Source organism: Salvelinus fontinalis, chromosome 23, assembly GCF_029448725.1.
Source record: "Salvelinus fontinalis isolate EN_2023a chromosome 23, ASM2944872v1, whole genome shotgun sequence".
In the NCBI taxonomy this organism is placed as follows: domain Eukaryota; kingdom Metazoa; phylum Chordata; class Actinopteri; order Salmoniformes; family Salmonidae; genus Salvelinus; species Salvelinus fontinalis.
The window spans coordinates 35727830-35750255 of NC_074687.1; the positions used below are offsets into that span (position 1 = coordinate 35727830).

Genomic DNA, 22426 nt, shown 5'->3' on the forward strand with positions numbered 1-22426 from the left:
AGCTCTTATCTGAGGATAGCACCATAGTAAACAAAGAGAGAGAAGCATATTTCAACCCTGCAGGCGCGGCAACAAACGCAGAAATAAAAATATAATTCATGCCTTACCTTTGATGAGCTTCTGTTGTTGGCACTCCAATATGTCCCATAAACATCACAAATGGTCCTTTTGTTCGATTAATTCCGTCGATAAATATCCAAAATGTCCATTTATTTGGCGTGTTTGATCCAGAAAAACACCCGTTCCAACTTGTGCAACGTGACACAAAATATTTCAAAAGTGACCTGTAAACTTTGCCAAAACATTTCAAACTACTTTTGTAATACAACTTTAGGTATTTCTTTACGTAAATAATCGATAAAATTGAAGATGGGATGATCTGTGTTCAATACAGGATTAAAACAAACTGTAGCTAGCTTTCTGGTCATGTGCCTCTATCTAACAGTACACTTCAAGTTACCCTCGTTCAAGATGGCCGTACTTCTTCATTACACAAAGGAAAAAACCTCAACCAATTTCTAAAGAGTGTTGACATCCAGTGGAAGTGGTAGGAACTGCAAGAAGGTCAATTAGAAATCTGGATTCCCAATGAAAACCCATTGAAAAGAGAGTGACCTCAAAAAGAAAATCTGAATGGTTTCGCCTGCTAAATAAGTTCTGTTATACTCACAGACATGATTCAAATAGTTTTAGAAACTTCAGAGTGTTTTCTATCCAAATCTACTAATAATATGCATATCTTATCTTCTGGAGATGAGTAGCTGGCAGTTGAATTTGGGTATGTTTTTCATCCAAACGTGAAAATGCTGCGCCCTATCCTAGAGAAGTTAATACGGTATTCGGGGGGAAGTTGTAACCTGTAACTAACCTCGTTCAGTCTCCTCAGGACTTTAAATGGCCCCACAAACCATGGCCCCAGCTTCCGGCAGGGCAGGCATAGGGGAAGGTTTCGGGTCGAGAGCCAGACCCGGTTCGCACCGGGGCCTCACTGCGGTGACGGTCTGCGCTGGTTTTAAGGTGAACATGAGCGGCGTCCCATGTCTCCTCCACGCACCTGAACCAGTCGTACACCGCAGGAGCCTCGATCTGACAATGATGCCACGGCGCCAGAACCAGCTAGTACCCCAGTACGCACTGGAAGTGGGAGAGGTTAGTGGAGGAGTGGCGGAGCGAGTTCTGGGTCATCTCTGCCCAGGGCACGAATACCGCCCACTCCCCCGGCCGGTCCTGGCAATAAGGCCTCAGAAACCTACACACATCCTGGTTAACTCTCTCCACCTGCCCGTGATCTCGGGGTGGAAACCCAAGGTAAGGCTGATCGAGACCCCCAAACGTTCCATAAACGCCCTCCAGACCCTCGACCTGAACTGGGGACCCCGATCAGACACTATATCCTCAGGCACCCCGTAGTGCCGGAAGACGTGAGAAAACAGGGCCTCCGCAGTCTGTAGGGCTGTAGGGAGACCAGGCAGAGGAAGGAGACGGCAGGACTTGATCCATAACAACCAGGATTGTGGGGTTTCCCTGTGATGGGGGAGATCGGTCAGGAAATCGATCGACAGGTGTGACCATGGCCGTTGTTGAATGGGTAAGGGGTGTAGCTTACCTCTGGGCAGGTGCCTAGAAGCCGTACACTGGGCGCACACCGAGCAGGAGGTAACATAAACCCTCACATCCTTAGACAAAGTGGGCCACCAGTACTTCCCCCTCAGACAGCGCACCGTCCGACCGATGCGTGGATGACCAGAGGAGGGTGACGTGTGGGCCCAATAGCTCAGCCGGTCCCGGACAGCAGACGGAACATACAGACGCCCAGCGGGACACTAGAGGGGAGCAGGCTCTGCACGCAATGCCTGCTCAATGTCCGCGTCCAGCTCCCACACTACCGGCGCCACCAGGCAGGAGGCCGGGAGTATGGGGGTGGGATCCATGGGCCGCTCCTCTGTGTCAAACAGCCGGGACAGTGCGTCTGCCTTCACGTTCTGGGAACCTGATCTGTAAGAAAGGGGGGGAAAAAAACGGGTGAAGAACATGGCCCACCTTGCCTGGCGAGGGTTCAGTCTCCTCGCCCCCCGATGTACTCCAGATTGCGGTGGTCAGTCCAGATGAGAAAAGGGTGTTTAGCCCCCTCAAGCCAATGTCTCCACGCCTTCAAAGCCTTGATGACAGCCAACAGCTCCCGGTCCCCCACGTCATAGTTTCTCTCCGCCGGGCTGAGCTTCGGTGGCGTACCCGAGTGCTGCGAGAGTACGGCTCCTATCGCAGCCTCGGACGCGTCCACCTCCACTATGAATGCCAAAGAGGGATCCTGCACGGGACCCGAGGTAAACAGAGCCCTCAGGTGACCAAAAGCCCTGGCCGCCTCAGCCGACCACTGCAAATGTACCGGTCCCCCCTTCAGCAGTGAGGTAATGGGAGCCGCAACCTGACCAAAACCCGGGATAAACCTCCGGTAGTAATTGGCAAACCCTAGAAACCGCCGCACCTCCTTTACCGTGGTGGGAATCAACCAATTATGCACGGCTGAGATGCGGTCACTCTCCGTCTCCACCCCTGAGGTGGAAATGCGGAACCCTAGGAAAGAGACGGACTGTTGGAAGAACAGGAATTTCTCAGCCTTGACGTACAGGTCATGCTCCAACAGTCAACCAAGCACCCTGCGTACCAGGGACACATCCTCGGTGCGTGTAGCGGAGTATATCAGAATGTCATCAATATACACCACTACACCCTGCCCGTGCAGGTCCCTGAAAATCTCGTCTACAAAGGCTTGGAAGACTGATGAAGCATTCATCAACCCGCACGGCATGACGAGGTACTTATAATGCCCTGAGGTAGTACTGAACGCCGTCTTCCACTCGTCTCCCTCCCGGAAACGCACCAGGTTGTACGCGCCCCTTAGATCTAGTTTGGTGAAGAAGCACGCCCAGTGCATTGAATCAATCGCTGTGGCGATCAGAGGTAGCGGGTAACTGTACCTCACAGTGATCTGATTGAGGCCTCGATAGTCAATACACGGGCGCAGACCTCCCTCCTTCTTCACAAAAAATAAACTTGAGGCGGTTGAAGTGGAGGACCGAATGTACCCCTGACGCAGGGATTCGGAGACATATGTTTCCATAGCCGCCGTCTCCGCCTGTGACGGGATACACGTGACTCCTGGGAAGTGCGGCGTCTACCAGGAGATTTATCGCACAATCTCCCCGTCGATGGGGTGGTAATTGAGTCGCCTTCTTTTTGGAGAAGGCGAGAGCCAAATCGGCATATTCGGGGGGAATGCGCACGGTGGAGACCTGGTCTGGACTTTCCACCATAGTAGCTCCCACGGAAACCCCTAAACACCTCCCCGAGCACTCTCGCGACCACCCCGTAAGAACTGGGAAGGGCATAGCCACTGGAACGATGGGGATCCCTAAACTATGGTCAAATGATCTGTCTATAAAATTCCCAGCCGCACCTGAATCGACGAGCGCCTTATGCGGGGAAAACTCAGAAAAAGTAACAAACAAAAACATGTGTGCAACAGAGGGCTGTAGGTGAGAATGGTGCCTTCTCACCTGGGGTGACACCAGAGTGCCCTGCCTGATGCCTCGACCCCCAGAGGGACCAACCCGGCACCGTCACTGGTCACCCCCAAAGCCAACTCCTCATTTGGCCGCCTTTCCTTCCAGTTCTCTGCTGCCAATGACTAGAACGAATTGCAAAAATCACTGAAACTCCCTCACTAACTTTAAACATCAGCTGTCAGAGCAGCTTACCGATCATTGCACCTGTGCTTAGCCCATCTGTAAATAGCCCATCCAAGTACCTCATCCTCATATTGTTCTTTTTTTTTCTCCTTTGCTCCCCAGTATATCTACTTGCACATTCATCTTCTGCACATCCATCACTCGTGTTTAATTGCTATATTGTAATTATTTCGCCACTATGGGCTATTTATTGCCTTACCTCCCTAATCTTACTACATTTCACACACTGTATATAAACTTTTGTGTTATTGACTGTACGTTTGTTTATCCAATGTGTAACTCTGGGTTGTTTGTGTCGCACTGCTTTGCTTTATCTTGGCCAGGTCGCAGTTGTAAATGAGAACTTGTTCTCAACTGGCCTACCTGGTTAAATAAAGGTGAAATAAGAAAATTAAAAAATAAATTGACTTAATCTGTTGCTATATGTGTGAAAATAGTTTAGGTATAGTTTAAATTCAGTTTCAATGCAATTATTGGGGTGGTTATCAGCTGGGCACTGCACTTTCAACTGTCGGAAGAAGGAGCGGAGCAGGCCCTTGGGAGAAGGAGGGACCAAAGGGGGAAACCATTTTTTTTAAATGACCCTCCTTAAACTGGTTATAACTCAAGTTATGTTGGTGATATTAAGATTCTAACATCAAAAGTGTGTTTATAGACTTATTTAGGAAAAGTCAAGGACAGAGGGGAGCATGACAACAAGAAAATGGCAGAGGAATAATAATAAAAAAAGAGCAGTCAAAATGACTTTTTTAGCGTTTCTATTGTTAAAGGTCTTGTTCACATCGGTTACGGAGAGTGTGATCAGACAGTCATCCAGAACAGCTGGTGCTCTCGCACATGGTTCAATGATGCTTGCCTCGAAGCGAGCATAGAAGGTATTTGCTCGTTTGGTAGGCTCGCGTCACTGGGCAGCTCACGCCTGGGTTTCCCTTCGTAATCCGTGATAGTTTGTAAGCCCTGCCACATCCAGCATCGAGTGTCAGAGCCGGTGTAGTAGGATTCGATCATAGTTCTGTATTGTCGCTTTGTCTGTTTGATTGTTTTTAGTGCCATCATCGGTTTGTGGTCGTAGATAGACTGGTAATAGAAAGCTACGAAAAATATAGATAAACTCTTGTTAAATAGTATGGTTTACAGCTTATCATGAGATATTCTATTAGGGGAACAGAACGAAGAGACTTCATTCCTTACTATTAAAGATTGCACACCAGCTGTTGTTAACAAAGAGACACACACCACCACCCCCCTTGAGCTTACCCGACACTGCCGTTCTGTCCTGCCGATACATAGAGAAACATAGGAAAATACAGTTCTTCAGGTCCCATTGATAGGGTAGTCTCGAACGGAGCTCGTCCAGTTTGTTCTCCAGTGATTGTACATTTGCCAATAGAAGAGAGGGTAGTTTCATCAGGGTGCCCGCATGTCGGCCTCTACATTGCCATCTCTTTCTCTTCCGATTGTCCGGTATTAGGGCCTGGTCCGGAGTGATCAGTATGTCCTGCGCCGCCAACCCTTTGAAGTAGAGATCTTCATTCAAATTGAGAGTAGAGATCGCTGTTCTGATGTCCAGACGCTCTTTTCGTCATAGGAAACGGCGGAAACATTATGTACAAAAAAACACACATAATAGCAGAATTGGTCAGGAGCCCATAAAACGGCCACTATACTTTTCAACGCCATTCTTCAGACCTGTCTAAAAGTGCAACGTTACCTATGCAAATCTTCCTCTTACATTACACGTCAAGTAGAGGCTATTTATTTAGCTAGTTACATCACAGCATAATAGCCTAGTTTCATTGCAGAATAGCCTGTCAAGTAATGACATAGCTATAAACCAAATTGAGCTACTTACCAACTTGTCTCTGGTTTGACGGTTTACAGGCCAAGTAGAAAGTAGTCAGATGTAATCCATATCCTGGCCATCTGCTCAAGATTGTTGAACAACTTTATGGAAACCCATTTTTTACGTTCTATGTATGAAAATACCCACAAATTAAAGCTGACCGTTTGCACTTTAACTTCATAGTCATTGTTTGATTTCAAATCCAAACTTTTGGAGTATGGAGCCAAAAGAAGAAAAATTCTTCACTGTCCAATAAATATGGAGGACACTGTAATTCATATCACATGCCTAATAGTACTGTAGAGCTATTTTTACTTGCACAATATAGCTGGATTGCACTGTCCTGTCCCTAGGGGTCCACTGCCCTGCAGCGCCCAAATCCAACACACCCCGCTCAGCTTTAGGATTTTAGTGAAACATTCATTATTGGTTTCAGGTATGTTTGTCTAAGGCCAGAGTGACAACCAACAGTATGGCAGACTCCCAGGGCCAGGACTGAGCAGCCCAACAGCTAGGGATTTCTTAAATATTGATCTCCCCTGACGTGGGCATATTTTCAATACAGATTTCTTTTGTCATACATTATTCCATATAAGGCATCCAGACCTTATGAAAGTTGCACATGAATACCTTTAATCATGTAATAAATCAAATCGAGTGACATATAACTTGACATTTCTGCCATCCATTGTAACTTTGTGGAATGATAATCAACCTTCCAATTAATGGCAATGTATTTCTTAGTCGCTATAAATGCTAGGTTAAATAGTTTATTCTGATAACAGTCTTCAGTATCAACATTTCCAAGCAAACAAAAACAGGGAGAAGGGAGAATCTGTAGACATGCTGAGATAAAAGCACATACTCCTCGCCAGAATTCATCCAGGCTTCACAAGGGCGTAACAAAAGCAAATATGCCCCCTTTTGTGTTTTACACCTCCAGCAGTGGAATTACATTTCTGTGTGCATTATATTCATGTTCACTGGTATATAGTACGTTCTATGGATAGTATTAAACTACAGTAACTTATGTGGTCTCTATCAGCCCTTAATACAGTTTGGAACTCATCTTTAGAGGTTTGTCAGATTGTCTTAAAATTGTTTAAATCGTTGAAGCTTCTGGCTTGTCCAGTGTTTGCTGCACAGACAAAGTATTGTTTCTGTAAAAGTTCACCTCCACGCCATCACAGACTGCTCTTCCCTGGTTGCCTGATCCTGCTCAGATGACGCATGACAAAGATGTACCTTGCTGTACATTTATACATTATATTATCCAAGAATAGAGTCAATGGTTCAATAATCGAAATTACCATTATTCCCAGATCCCAGACTGTAACCTACCCATCAACTCAAGATTGAAACAAAGGCTACAAAACATTCCCATACACGCAAGAACTGTTAAATACTGCTACCTGACAGATACTGTAGCTAGACCCGAGAGCTGAACTGGCTTTGGTAGCTAATAGCTAGCTAGCTAGTTATTTCACTTCAGACAGCACTTTCATCGAGAGGGGATGAAACATGTAATGCATTGGCTAACATTACATGTCAGTTACACTACTAACTCAGCACTGGGGGAATAAATATTCTTTTTTTTCTGTTGAGTCAAACAGCAGTTATCTTGCCAGCAACATCAGTCAAATAAAGAGTAGCCAGTTTCTGGTCTGCTTGCTTTTACAACTCGGAGAAAAAGCACAAGACACATAGACAACAGCTGCCTCTGTTCGCACACTCTGTGGTGTCCGACCAGTCCTAAATCCTAAAAAGGCCATGCTTCTATTTTCAATTTGTTTTTTTTGTCTTCAGATGACACCCGGTTGCGGTTCAGCAGTGGTCGTGTTGCGGTCACTCTGGGCAGTCTTCTGGATGACCAGCACTGGCACTCTGTTCTCATCGAGCGCTTCAACAAGCAGGTCAACCTCACCGTGGACACCCACACGCAACACTTCAGGACCAAGGGGGAAGGAGACTCTCTGGAGGTGGACTATGAGGTGTGTCTATCCAAACATCCATAATATTTCCTTACAGTAGGTCTGAGTAGATTACACCACCAGCATCCAGTCAGAAAAACACATTAACCCAATACCAGGGTGAGATTAAGAATAATACTTGGTCTATCTCATTAGAACCTGACATCTCGTTTCAACCTGACACCTGACACTATACTTTCGTAGGACTTTTCTTCTATTTCTTTATATATTTCACCTTCTTTCCTCATCAAAGCTCAGCTTCGGGGGCATCCCACTACCAGGTAAGCCTGGCACCTTCCTGAGGAAGAACTTCCATGGTTGCATCGAGAACCTCTACTACAACGGGATCAACATCATTGACCTAGCCAAGCGACGCAAGCCTCAGATCTACAGTGTGGTAAAAGCTTTTCAGCTACTCATTTTTAATGCATAAACTGTAGGCCAAGGCCACATTTATTTTGCGCTGAATTACCAATATATTAACTTATGTAAGTGATAATGCTCCATTGTGTTAGAAGTGGAGGTTAACAACACCTAACCTTAGAGAACTAGTGAACCATAACAGTTATTGCATAACAAATTACAGACTGCGGGTAGGTATCCATGGGAATACAGGGTGCATGGCAAGGACCACTTAGAGCTGAGAGAGTCTTCTATTTTCTTCTCTTACTCTTATTTTGGAAAGAGATCAGGGCTCAGTGATGAGTTGGAGCAGGAGCTGTATTCAGTGATCCATTCAATATAGAGGTATTATTACCTCCTGTAGCCCGAGGTAAATTGCATTATTTAAGGTAGTCCTCTCGGAGATGTCAGGGCCTTGTGCAGCCCCTAAATGATACATCTTACTGGATATTAACCTTGAGAAAACCTCTGTCTCAGTGGCATTACAGCCCCAAACACAAGAGGTGTGACACACAACGGGTGTCACCCAACCTCTAACAACAAATCCGCTAACACTGAAATAGCATTAGCATAAATAAGTTATCAATAACCCGGTGTGAGTTAGTGTCAGCCTATTGAAATAGAAGGATACTGAAATCAAGTTTGGTTGATTTGATGGAAGAGTCCCTTTGGAGGGTTTAGTTAACGTGCTCCATGTCGCTGCCACTCCATGTCACCAGGATCGATGATGTGTTCATCCCCACACTGCTCTGACCTTTTCCTGTGTACAGGAACTCATGTCCTCTGTACTGGCTCTTCCTGTCCCTAGGAGTCATAGTGGGGTTGGCAGTGGCATGTAACCTAGCTCCCTACAGAGTTGATTTTATCTCATTCCACTGTTCTCTCTATTGTTCTCTCTCCTTTTTTTTGGTCTCGTACTATACACACCATTTTCTTTCTCTCTTTCTAGATGGGGGCTAGTAAGGATTTTTAATTAACCCCTAAATGTTGAAAGTTGATCTTGATCGGGGCAAGGTGACTGTAAGACTATGTGTTCCATGTGTGTCACCAGGGCAACGTGACCTTCTCGTGCTCGGAGCCCCAGCTGGTATCCACCACTTTCCTGAGCTCCAGCAGCAGCTTCCTGTCGCTCCCGGCAACGCCGTCTGCTTCAGGAGGCTTCGCTGTGCGTTTCCAGTTCAGAACATGGAACCCAGACGGGCTACTGCTCTCCACCCAGCTGTCCCTGGAGCCCCAGAGACTGGAACTGCAGATAAGCAACAGCCGGCTGCGCCTGACCCACCACACGTCAGCCCAGCAGAAAGAAGAGGTCTCCACCGGTGAGGGCCAGGCCAACAGCCTCTAGCCTAGCTGACCCACACTATGGGCTGGAATCAGTGGTTCTGCCTATGGGGACTCAGATTATAAAAGGCTATTGTTTTCTAGTGAAGCAGGCAGACAATGAGAAACCCATTTTATTACTGCAGAGTATGTTTGTGGTTTTACACACAGATAGTCTGATAGAGATAGTAAAGATTATGAGTAAAGCTTATAAGAGGAGAGAATCCATTCAGTTCTGAGTTCACAAACCAGACCTGTGTTCAAATATATGTGTTTTTGAGTATTACGTATTTTAATGCTTTTTTCTGTGTATTTAATTATTTTCAAATACACAGCCCAAAACAAGTACCAAATAGTCGACCAAACTGTATTTGAATTGTATTTTTTTTTAAATACTTATTTAAAATACAATTGTCAAATACCTGAGTTAATGCAACGTAATATATTTGAGTCAGTGTATTTGACTATTTTCAAATACTTACCAAGTGTATTTCTAAATTCATTGCAATATTCAACTTCTTGTATACATGATATGGTAGGAAAATTAAATCCTGTCACGTTTTTTGCAAAAGGTAAAATGTCACAGTAGCTGACGTTTTTCTCAATACCATCAATGGTAAAATGTGAGTGTTACAGGGTAGTGATGTGCAGGTTGACTCATAGCCCGATGTCCCCACAGTTAGTGTCTTCGGAAAGTATTCAGACCCCTTAACTTTTTCCAAATTTTGTTACGTTACACCCTTATTCGAAAATTTATTAAATTAAATAAATCCCTCAGCAAGCTACACACAATACCCCATGAAGACAAAGCGAAAAACAGGTTTTTAGAAATGTTTGCAAATGTATTAAAAATAAAAAACAGATACCTTATTTACATAAGTATTCAGACCCTTTGCTATGAGACTCAACATTGAGCTCAGGTGCATCCTGTTTCCATTGATTATCCGTGAGATGTTTCTACAAATTGATTATAATCCACCTGTGGTAAATTCAATTGATTGGACATGATTTGGAAAGGCACATACCTGTCTATATAAAGGACCCACAGTTGACAGTGCATGTCAGAGCAAAAAGCATATCATACGGTTGAAGGAATTGTCTGTTGAGCTCAGAGACAGGATTGTGTTGAGGCACAGATCTTGGGAAGGGTACCAAAACATCTCTGCAGCATTGAAGGTCCCCAAGAACACAGTGGCCTCCATCATTCTTCAATGGAAGAAGTTTGGAACCACCAAGACTTTTCCTAGAGGTGGCCGCCCGGCCAAACTGAGCAATTGGGGGAGAAGGGCCTTGGTCAGGGAGGTGACCAAGAACCCGATGGTCACTCTGACAGAGCTCTAGATTTCCTCTGTGGAGACAGGAGAACCTTCCAGAAGGACAACCATATTTGCAGCATTCCACCAATCAGGCCTGTCTGGTAGTGGACAAATGAAAGCCACTACTCAGTAAAAGGCACATGACAGCCCGCTTGGAGTTCGCCAAAAGGCACTTAAAGGACTCTCAGACCATGAGAAACACGATTATCTCATCTGATGTAACCAAGATTGGCCTGAATGCCAAGCGTCATGTCTGGAGGAAACCTGGCACCATCCCTACGGTGAAGCTTGGTGGTGGCAGCATCATAGTGTGGGGATGTTTTTTAGCGACAGGGACTGGGATACTAGTCAGGATCGAGGGAAAGATGAACGGAGCAAAGTACAGAGAGATCCTTGATGACAACCTGCTCCACAGCGCTGAGGACCTCAGACTGGGGCGAAGGTTCACCTTCCAACAGGACAACAACCCTAAGCACACTGCCAAGACAACACAGGAGTGGCTTTGGGACAAGTCTCTGAATGTCTTTGAGTGGCCCAGTCAGATCCCGGACTTGAACCCGTTTGAACATCTCTGGAGAGACCTGAAAATAGCTGTGTAGCAGCGCTCCCTAACCAACATGACAGAGCTTGAGAGGATCTGCAGAGAAGAATAGGAAAAATGCCCCAAATACAGGTGTGCCAAGTTTGTAGCGTCATACCCAAGAAGACTCAAGGCTGTAATCACTGCCAAAGGTGCTTCAACAAAATACTTAGTAAAGGGTCTGAATAGTTCTGAAATGTAATATTAATTTTTTTTTAAATATAAATTAGTAAAAATGTCTAAACATGTTTTTGCTTCATCATTATGGGAAATTGTGTGTAGGTTGATGAGGAGATAAAAACAATTTTAGAATAAGGCTGTAACCTAACAAAGTGTGGAAAAAGTCAAGAGCTCTGAATACTTCCCAAAGGCACTGTATATCCGAAGGGCGAGCGAGGTTAGGGTAATTAAATATTTTATGGCTAAACGATGGGTGTATCTGTAGGCTACATTGAGGTTTTTCTATAATTATTTTGTTGTCTATCTGGCAATATTGCGTAAGCCTAAGCTTTAGGGCCTAACCGTATGCGTGCCAAATAGCCTACACGCCAATCTCCAAATGCTTTTGGGAACTGGTGAAGAAAGTTAGTCGATCCACTGAGGCAAAAAGGACAATGTCGGAGTTTAATTCAATAAGAATAAAGCTGAGAAATGGAGAGTTTGGGAAGTGGTAAAAGAATATGGTTGCAGTTATGTGTGATGATTGTGTAGCATGCTATACACATTTGACAGTCACAAGACGGGGACTTCGAATATGTCTATGGCACGTCAATGGAACTGTAGCCTACTGTTCAGATGGGTTAAATGGAAACTGAAATCTGGAGACTGACTGTAGGTCTATATCCTCTCCCATAGCCTTAATATTAACTCCTGCAGAATTAATATTTTTTCTTGCAATAAAATTATATATCAAATGTACAGTTGAAGTCGGAGTTATTAAAACTCGTTTTTCAATCACTCCATAAGTGTCTTGTTAACAAACTGTAGTTTTTGCAAGTTGGTTAGGACATCTACTTTGTGCATGACACAAGTAATTTTCCCCACAATTGTTTACAGACAGATTATTTCACTTATAATTCAATGTATCACAATTCCAGTGGGTTAGAAGTTTACATACACTAAGTTGACTGTGCCTTTAAACAGCTTGGAAAATTCCAGAAAATTATGTCATGGCTTTAGAAGCTTCTGATAGGCTAATTGACATAATTTGAGTCAATTGGAGATGTTCCTGTGGATGTATTTCAAGGCCTACCTTCAAACTCAGTGCCTCTTTGGTTGACATCATGGGAGAATCAAAGACAATCAGCCAATACCTCAGAAAAAATGGTAGACCTCCACAAGTCTGGTTCATCCTTAGGAGCAATTTCCAACCCCTGAAGGTACCACATTCATCTGTACAAACAATAGTACGCAAGCATAAACACCATGGAACCATGCAGCCATCATACTGCTCAGGAAGGAGATGCATTCTGTCTCCTAGATATGAACATACTTTGGTGTGAAAAGTGTAAGTCAATCCCAGAACAACAGCAAAAGACCTTGTGAAGATGCTGGAGGAAACAGGTACAAAAGTATCTATATCCACGTAACCTGAAAGGCCGCTCAGCAAGGAAGAAGCCACTGCTCCAAAACCGCCATAAAAAAGACAGACTATAGTTTGCAACTGCACATGGGGACAAAGATTGTACTTTTTTGAGAAATGTCCACTGGTCTGATGAAACAAAAATGGCCATAATGGCCATAATGACCATCGTTATGTTTTTTTGGAGGAAAAAGGGTGAAGCTTGCAAGCCGAAGAACACCATCCCAACCGTGAAGCACAGGGGTGGCAGCATCATGTTGTGGGGGTGCTTGTTGCGGGAGGGACTGGTGCACTTTACAAATAGATGGCATCATGAGGCAGGAAAATTATGTGGATGTATTGAAGCAACATCTGAAGACATCTGTCAGGAAGTTAAAGCTTGGTCGCAAATGTCATCCAAATGGACAATGACCCCAAGCATACTTCCAAAGTTGTGGCAAAATGGCTTAAGGACAACAAAGTCAAGGTATTGGTGTGGCCAGCACAAAGCCCTGACCTCAATCCTATAGAAAATGTATGGGCAGAACTGAAAAAGCGTGTGCGAGCAAGGAGGCCTACAAACCTGACTCAGTTACACTAGCTCTGTCAGGAGAAATGGGCCAAAACTCATCCAACTTATTCTGGGAAGCTTGTGGAAGGCTACCCGAAATGTTAGACCCCAGTTAGACCCAAGTTAGACCCCAATGTTAGACCCCAAAACGAATTGAGTGTATGTAAACTTCTGACCCACTGGGAATGTGATGAAAGAAATACAAGTTGAAATAAATCATTCTCTCTACTATTATTCTGACATTTCACATTCTTAAAACAAAGTGGTGATCCTCACTGACCTAAGACAGAGATTCTTTACTAGGATTAAATGTCAGGAATTGTGAAAAACTGAGTTTCAGTGTATTTGGCTGAGGTGTATGCAAATTCCCCGCTTCAACTGTACATTTTGACCTGGGAACTGGAGTGAAGAAATATGATTTATTAATTTCACCATCTTGAGAGAATGCAAATGTCCAGTTAAGGACCATCTGTAGAGGTGCTATCTTTATCAGCTTCATAAAAGCGGATAGTATTTCAACCACATAAAATGTGCACCGAAGCCAACCTGAAATCTTATCAGAAACATGGTGTGTAATTTTTTACAGCTTTATAATTTCTTACAACTGGTCAAACTGATGTCATTTTGAGATTTTACACAGAATATATTTCAATTTGTTTTGTGTTATTACATTTTCTCCCCGGTCCTTAAACGGCTTTGCTCTGCAAACGAAGCAGAGAAAACTTTACCGATGTCAACTTGATTGAAGCATTTATTCTATCAATTTATGACATTATTCTGGTGAGCAAAGGTTTATTTCAGTATTCTAGGGCAACATATAATGACAGATGAGAAGCTGCATGTATCTAATTATAGACAAGTTGACTAACAAATACCAAATATCAAATACATGTATCCCCTTGTCAAAAGAATTGTTATGTCGTCTCTGACTGTAGCCTACAGCACATTTTCTATATTAGCGGGTTAGGGTCGGATGCGAGCCTCAGATATTTAGCTAGCTCAATCGCAGTCAATGGGCCGTCATAGTTATGTGGGGGCTGTAGGTAATGCTTATCTTTGAAAGAAAAGCCTTGTTCACTGTGGACCAAGTTTTCACTGTGAAAAATTAATTGCACATGGTCATATGTAGGCTTGCGTTCATCGGGAGCGTCTGTTCAAAAAATGTTGTTTCTAGTCTCAACCGTTCTCCCGATGTCACTCGAAAGCACATTAACTCGAGGTCACATTAACTCTAGGCCTTAACCCTAAACCTAGCTTCATGTCCACTCCCATCTCAACCCTTACCCTATCCTAACCGCAGTGGCGGTCGGTGCCGTTTAAGATCAGGGAGGGCAATATTTTTTGTATGAGCACAGCCTAATTTCTATTACAGCATATTGGATGACTCTCATTCATATTCCACCCAGCTCAGTGTAACATTGGCTACTACATGATACTTACATTTTCCCTAAATCCACCATGAAGTTGCTACAACCTAGCCTATGAATGAAAGTTTACAACATAGGTGCACAGGTAAAGAGAAAAATGAGAGTAATCAAAGTGATTGACAGTGATACATTCAATACCGCCTTGCACACTCTCGCCTGCATCTTGCTGATCTAGGGTGTAATCATTAGTCCAACAGTTTGAAACTATAGTTTCTATTGTACAAATTCAGATATGTTTATCCACGTTTTGTTACTTTTGCTTCCACTTAAAACTTCTTAAGGCTAGGGGGCGATATTTTCACATCCGGATGAAAGGCGTGCCCAAAGTAAACTGCCTGCTACTCAGGCCCAGAAGCTAGGATATGCATATTATTAGTAGATTTGGATAGAAAACACTGAAGTTTCTAAAACTGTTTGAATGATGTCTGTGTATAACAGAACTTATTTGGCAGGCGAAACCCTGAGGACAAACCATCCAGGATAATTTTTTATGAGGTCACTCTCTTTTCAATGTGTTTTCTATGGGGATCTGGATTTCCCAAGGCACTTGCTTGCAGTTCCTATCGCTTCCACTAGATGTCAACAATTTTTAGAAATTGGTTGATATTTTTCCTTTGAGAAATGAAGAATTAGGGCAGTTCAGAACGAGGGTCAAGTGAAGTGTACTGTTTGTTAGAGGCGCGCGACCTGAAAGCAGGCTCCACTTTGTTTTCGTCCGGTATTGAACACAGTTTTCCAGTCTTAAATTTTATTGATTATTTACGTAAAAAAATACCTAAAGTTGTATTAGGAAAGTTGTTTGGAACAAGTTTACAGGTAACTAACTAGGTATTTTGTAGTCATGTTGCGCGAGTTGAAACCGGTGTTTTTCTGGATCAAACGAGCCAAATAAATTGACATTTTGGATATATAACGACGGAATTTATTGAACAAAAGGACCATTTGTGATGTTTATGGAACATTTTGGAGTGCCAACAAAAGAAGATCTTCAAATGTAAGGCATGAATTATATCGTTATTTCTGAGTTTTGTGTCGCGCCCGGTGGGGTGGAAATATGAATGTCATGTGTTTGTTTGGTGGGGTGCTATCCTCAGATAATCGCATGGTTTGCTTTCGCCGTAAAGCCTTTTTGAAATCTGACATGTTGGCTGGATTAACAACAAGTGTAGCTTTAATTTGGTGTATTACGTGTGATTTCATGAAAGTTTAATATTTATAGTAATTCAATTTGAATTTGGCGCTCTGCCATTTCACCGGATGTTGTCAAATCGATCCCGTTAACGGGATTTGATCCCTAAGAAGTTTTAAGAAACATTTTCAACAGAATCTGCTAGGGCTGACCCAATTTAGTTGATTGTTTGGTCGATAGGCTGTTGGTCGACCAAGATTCTTTTAGTGAAGCAGTTGCAAATATCTAAAAAAATATATACACAATGCACACGAGACACCTGTTGGATTCAGGCCTGTCTGAGAGGACTCTGTTTGTTTGTATGTTTGTTTGTTTACGGTAATTTCTGTTAATATATTCAATATATTATTATTACAGTCTTACCGTTGTGTTCGTAGGAGTGGACACATTATTTGCGGAGCGCACAACCTAGGCTACACTTGTGAGAAAAAGGTTTTGGTTTATTTCATTCCATTTACAAGTATTAATTGTCTTTTGTTTGGAGTGTTCCTGTCAGTCTTGAGTAAGAACACGCACCTGTTTACACATAGAAGTAGGCCTAGGCTACCTGGCCTGCGCGCAAATGTAGGCTTATAAATGTGCCCATTTGGGGATCTGATACTATTTCAGATTGTCTTAACTCACCATTTTCCTTCTCCTCAAACAGCAAGTGAACAAGTCTGTTTTTACATCCATTGAGAATGAGAATAGTTCCTCAACCTAGCTTATTTGAAAAATCTTTCCAGCTCTCTCCCTTTCAATAACTACTCAGCATGAAAGGGGAAAAAAATGTAATGCTCTGATCCGGTGAAACTCATAAAAAAGGCCTACCTGATTACTTTTTATCCCTTGGGCAAATAGCCTACAGCTGTGTCTGTCTGTCCTGGAGCTCACTGGCACCTGAAAGTCTGAGGGCCCAGAATATTTTATACAATGTTGCAAGTTTGCTAGCAGGAGCTTTTGGCGGACCAAGTTAATAGCTGATACAATGTTTCAAGTTCCTTGCAGACAGGCCATGCATATCCAATGTGATTTATAGGATATTCATTTTTATCAGGATATCTTCTACCTGCAGGCTGCAATGTTTTTATATGACGGCTTTATGTAGGCTATTTTTTACATATTGGCAATGGCAATAGAAGTTACTTTTATATTTGTATCATTTTCATTTATATATAACTTTGAATAACCACATGACACATGAAATGAAAATGTGAGTATGAAAATCATAACTGGCACACAGATCAATAGAAATGGTATGATAACTTGCCACTCCAAATGTAAAATGTTGTTTATTACTGGCAACTTCAGGAGCATAAGGCCAGCAGCAGCATGCAGCAGAAGCAGTTGGATCAGGAAGAGGTTTTTGTCTAATGGTGGAATTGATCTCTCTGAATTGATCTCTGGCTCCCTCTAGTAATTTGTGTCTTCATTTTTAAATCGCAGTGCTTAAAGCATTAGACATGCTCAAGTAACATCATATAGTTAATTCTATTCAAACATAGGGTGGGTCTATATATGGAAAAATACACATAATAATTTTTTTGACCAATAGTTTTTGACCAAAAACAGACGACTCCGGGTTGACCAACATTTGTTTTAGTCAGGGACAGCCCTAGAATCGGCGGAATGAATACACCGCTGATCACACGCAAACACAGTTCATAGCAGCCACATACAACAGCATGATCACTTGCTCAATGTATAATTCCTTCTTGCATCTACATGCTCTCCTCCTCTCACCTTTTCCCTTCGCTTGTTTCTTCAGTGTAGTGAAAGAAGGAGGGAGAAAGAGGGAGAGGGTGAAGGAGAGAGGGTGGAAAGAGAGAGATAGAGAGAGAGAAAGAGATAAGAGAGAGGGAAGGAGGCAGAGAGAGAGGATGGTTCATGTCTGTGATGCCTTTCTCTATGCTTCCATGTTGTGATGTTAATCTTCCCCCATTGAGTGGAATGTATTCACTTAGGAATCAACCCTGTGACACTCATCTTTTCCCATTGACTGCAATGTATTGACATGAGCTTCAACCCTGTGACACTAATATTTTCCTATTGACATAAGCGTCATCACTGTCACTAATTGTTCCACCTTGTCTGCAATGTTCTGACATACACGTCAACCCTGTGACACTCATCTTTTCCCATTGAATGCAATGTATGTCATAAACATCCACCCTGTGACACTCATCTTTTTGCCATTGAATGCAATGTATTGACATAAACATCAACCTTGTGACACTTGTCTTTTTCCATTGATTGCAATGTATTGAGAAAAATGTCTGTTTTTCAAATCAAGGTTATCTGAATACTTGTTTTGAAATGTATTGAAAAGTAATTTAAATGCCTGAAATAGTTTTGAACCCAGGTCTGTCACACAAAAAGATAAGCATTTGGTTTTGTCCATTTTTAACAATGGGGAGATGAAATATGCATGGAGGTGGGATTCCATATTATTGGATTTAGTCATTTTTACATGCTTAGCAAGACATAGCAGTCAGACAGAGTTCTGTTTGACCCGTCTCTGTGTGCTCATTGGAGACTGATCTCACTCACTGCAACATAATCAAGATGTTATGAGTAACAATCCGAGGTTGTCCTCCATCTGTTGCATGTTGGAGGCTTTTCAGAGTCAATGTTTGAACCAGGTGTGCTTTTTTGTTTGTTTCAAACAATTTACTGCCTGAAATCTAGCACATTTAATTACATTCCATTGTAATTCTCCCAGCCTGCAACCCTGCGAGCAGATGGCAAGCACAGGGGGGATTGTAGACAGAGCAGACACACACAGAGCTTGGATGCCCTTCACTGTAAAGGCCTGAGCTTAATTAAATCAAAACCCAAAGATTATACCAGTGAGGTTTACCATTGGTTCCTTCTCAGAATGGAACTACAAACACAACAGATGGGGGTTGTGGGTGATCCTTTGTTTATTTGATAATGTAAGGGAAACTATATGAAATCTGTGTGTGGAGGGAGATCCATAAAGTCAACAGCTGCGAGAGCAACCGAGTGAATGCAGAGGTTTGTTGCAGACAAACAGATTGTATATCTAAATATAAAACTGTCCGTTTTTTTTTTGTAAATTGTTTTTAGAACAGTGTAGTTGCTATGGTAAAATAACAGTGATGTGCAGAGATTGATAGTGTATTTTAAAGTCTCCAAATCACCCAGAACCTACACCCTGCTGTCTCCACAGGTCACAGAGTGAATGATGGACTGTGGCACTCCGTGAGTCTCAGCTCCCGAAGTCTCCAGGTCACCATGACTCTGGACAACGAGCCGTCCTCAACCATCGAGCTGGGGGACCACATGGACGCAGGAGACAACCTCTACTTTGGAGGTAAGAGGACAGATAATATGACCAATACTTCGTTAGGTTTGAATATATGTTCTAGGATTTACAGTAGAAAGGCAATGACTTGATTAAACTGGGGACTGTAATACCTAAGAAGCCTCACTCTTTGGCATCGTCACTCAAGTGCCTTAGTGGCTCTTAATTTACATTGGCTTGTAAGCAGAAATGTACTTAATACATCCCTGTACAAACTTTAGCTTCCCAAAACTTGCCATTTACTGTACATCTCAAATCTTCTGATAGCTGGCGTTTTACTAAGCTGCTTTTAAAAGGCTTCAACTTATATAATAGCATGTCTTGGCAGGTTTAACTCTGCTCTCCTTTTTTGGGGCGACTTCTCTCTCTGCCATAACAGAGGTTTAACAAATGTTGTATTTTCTGCTTGCATGTCTCTAGTCAGTAAGTCAGTTCAGCACTCTTAGCATACAACATACAGTGCCTTCGGAAAGTATTCAGACCCCTTGACTTTTTCCACATTTTGTTACGTTACAGCCTTATTCTCATCAATCTACACATAATACCCAATAATGACAAAGCAAAAACACGTTTTTAGATTTTTTTGCTAATTTATTCAAAAAAAAAACTGAAATGTCACATTTACATAAGTATTCAGACCCTTTACTCAGTACTTTGTTAAAGCACCATTGGCAGCGATTTAAAGCATCGAGTGTTCTTGGGAATGACGCTACAAGCTTGGCACACCTGTATTTGGGGAGTTTCTCCCATTCTTCTTTGCAGATCCTCTCAAGCTCTGTGAGGTTGGATGGGGAGCGTTGCTGCACAGATATTTTCAGGTCTTTCCATAGATATTCGATCGGGTTCATGTGCAGGTTCGGGCTGGGCAACTCAAGGACATACAGAGACTTTTCCCAAAGCCACTCTTGTGTTATCTTGGCTGTGTGCTTAGGGTCATTGTCCTGTTAGAAGGTGAACAGGTTTTCATCAAGGGTCTCTCTGTAATTTGCTCGGATTATCTTTGCCTCGATCCAGACTAATCTCCCAGTCCCTGAAAAATTTCCCCACAGCATGATGCTGCAATCACCATGCTTCTCCGTAGGCATGGGTCCAGGTTTCCTCCAGACGTGAAGCTTGGCATTCAGGCCAAATAGTTTAATCTTGGTTTCATCAGACCAGAGAATTCCCAAGTGGGCTGTCATGTGCCTTTTACTGAGTAGTGACTTCCGTCTTGCTACTCTACCGTAAAGGTCTGATTGGTGTAATGCTGCAGAGATAGTTGTCCTTCTGGAAGGTTCTCCCATCTCCACAGAGGAACTGTAGAGCTCTGTCAGAGGGACGATCGCATTCTTGGTCACCTCCCTGACCAAGGCCCCTCTCCCCAAATTGCTCAGTTTGGCCAGGTGGACAGCTCTAGGAAGAGTGTTGGTGGTTCCAAACTTCTTCCATGTAAGAATGATGGAGGCCACTGTGTTCTTGGGGACTTTCAATGCTGCAGAAATGTTTTGGTACCCTTCTCCAGATCTGTGCCTCGACACAATCCTGTCTCGTATCTCCATGGACAATTCCTTCGACCTCATGGCTTGGTTTTTGCTCTGACATGCACTGTCAACTGTGGGACCTTATATAGACAGGTGTGTGCCTTTCTAAATCATGTCCAATAAATGTAATTTACACTGAATCTTCCTTTAGAAGTTGCGTCATATTGCAGCACAGCTAGCGAGCTGCCGCAGAATTCTATGGCACGTTATGTGTCAGCCATTGTTGCCATTAATGCTAGTTAGTGATAGTTTGACCACCAGAGAGCATCTTTGAGAAGCATTTGACTGTTTTCAATATTGGCTGTACGAGAGAATTTAAAACCTTTTTTGTAAGATCATAGTATATGGGATTGATTTTAAGAAATGTAACTTAATTAATTTGATTAATATTATGGTGTTTCTATTCCAAAAAAAACGAGAAACTAAACCCTCAGAGTTTTCGTTAGTAAAATATGGCGCTGTCAATGATGTGCGTACTGGGAGCGGAGTCAGGTGCAGGAGAGCAGAGAGTTGTGAACAGGCGCACACTTTATTTAGGCAGGAGAAACCAACAGACGTACGCCACTGTGTCGAAACCTCCAGCCAATTGGCAAAAGTGGAAACTTGCAAACAGTCACAATAATATGTACAAACAAATAAACATACCTCGTGAAATAAAACACGGAAATAAATGCATACCAGTACAGCGCGTCAAAATAGACACGTAACACAAAACAATCTCACACAAAGACATGAGGGGGAACAGAGGAATAAATACATGTAGTGTGATTGGGGAATGAAAACCAGGTGTGCAGCGAACAAGACGAAACAAATGGATAAATGAAAAATGGAGCGGCGGTGGCTAGAAAGCCGGTGACGTCGACCGCCGAACGCCGCCCGAACAAGGAGAGGAGCCGACTTCGGCGGAAGTCGTGATAGGCACTGTACAAAGTGAAGAGCAAAATAATCCTAACATTTCCACACCATAATTGTAGGCTAAACAATACCCAAATGGAGATTCAGTGAAAATAAAGTCTCATTGATTTATCAAGACCAGTCCCCATGCTTTTCTCAGAGCAGCATGAAACTGTGCTGAAATAGTTTACCACACGCGGGGAGGCTATTGCTTCAAATCCTATTATAACAATTTGATGACTTTGTGTCACGTTCCTGACCTGTTTTCCTTTGTCTTGTATTTATTTTAGTTGGTCAGGGCGTGAGTTGGGTCGGTTTGTCTATGGTTGATTTTCTATGTTTGGATTTTTGTGTTCGGCCTGGTATGATTCTCAATCAGAGGCAGCTGTCAATCGTTGTCCCTGATTGAGAATCATACTTAGGCAGCCTGGGTTTCACGTGTGTTTTGTGGGTGTTTGATTCCGTGTTTGTGTTTTTCACCACACGGTACTGTATAGGTTTCTGCAGTTCGTTTATTTGTTTTGTATTTTCAGTGTTCATTGTTCGTTATATTAAATCATCATGAGCAATAACCACTCCGCGTATTGGTCCGATCCTTCTCGGATCTCCTCGTCCGAGGAGGAGGAATATGACGATAGCCGTTACAGAAACACCCACCAACAAAGGACCAAGCGGAGTGGAAAAGGGCAGCGACAGCAGCAACAGAAGACACAGGACTCGTGGACAAGGGAAGAGATCCTGGACGGCAAAGGACCCTGGGCTCAGCCAGGGGAATAT

At 43.0% G+C, this 22426-nt stretch overlaps 1 protein-coding gene across 2 annotated transcripts in view; it reads left to right on the top strand.

Moving 5' to 3' along the window:
• The window catches only part of LOC129821202 (contactin-associated protein-like 5), a 112243-nt gene that overhangs the window by 53451 nt on the left and 36366 nt on the right, over positions 1-22426 (top strand). For both annotated transcript variants that reach the window (XM_055878578.1, XM_055878577.1), the window contains exons 6-9: positions 7399-7583; positions 7816-7959; positions 9016-9283; positions 19101-19244. In XM_055878578.1, the coding sequence (XP_055734553.1) occupies positions 7399-7583; positions 7816-7959; positions 9016-9283; positions 19101-19244 (741 nt within the window). The remainder of the gene's footprint in view (positions 1-7398; positions 7584-7815; positions 7960-9015; positions 9284-19100; positions 19245-22426) is intronic.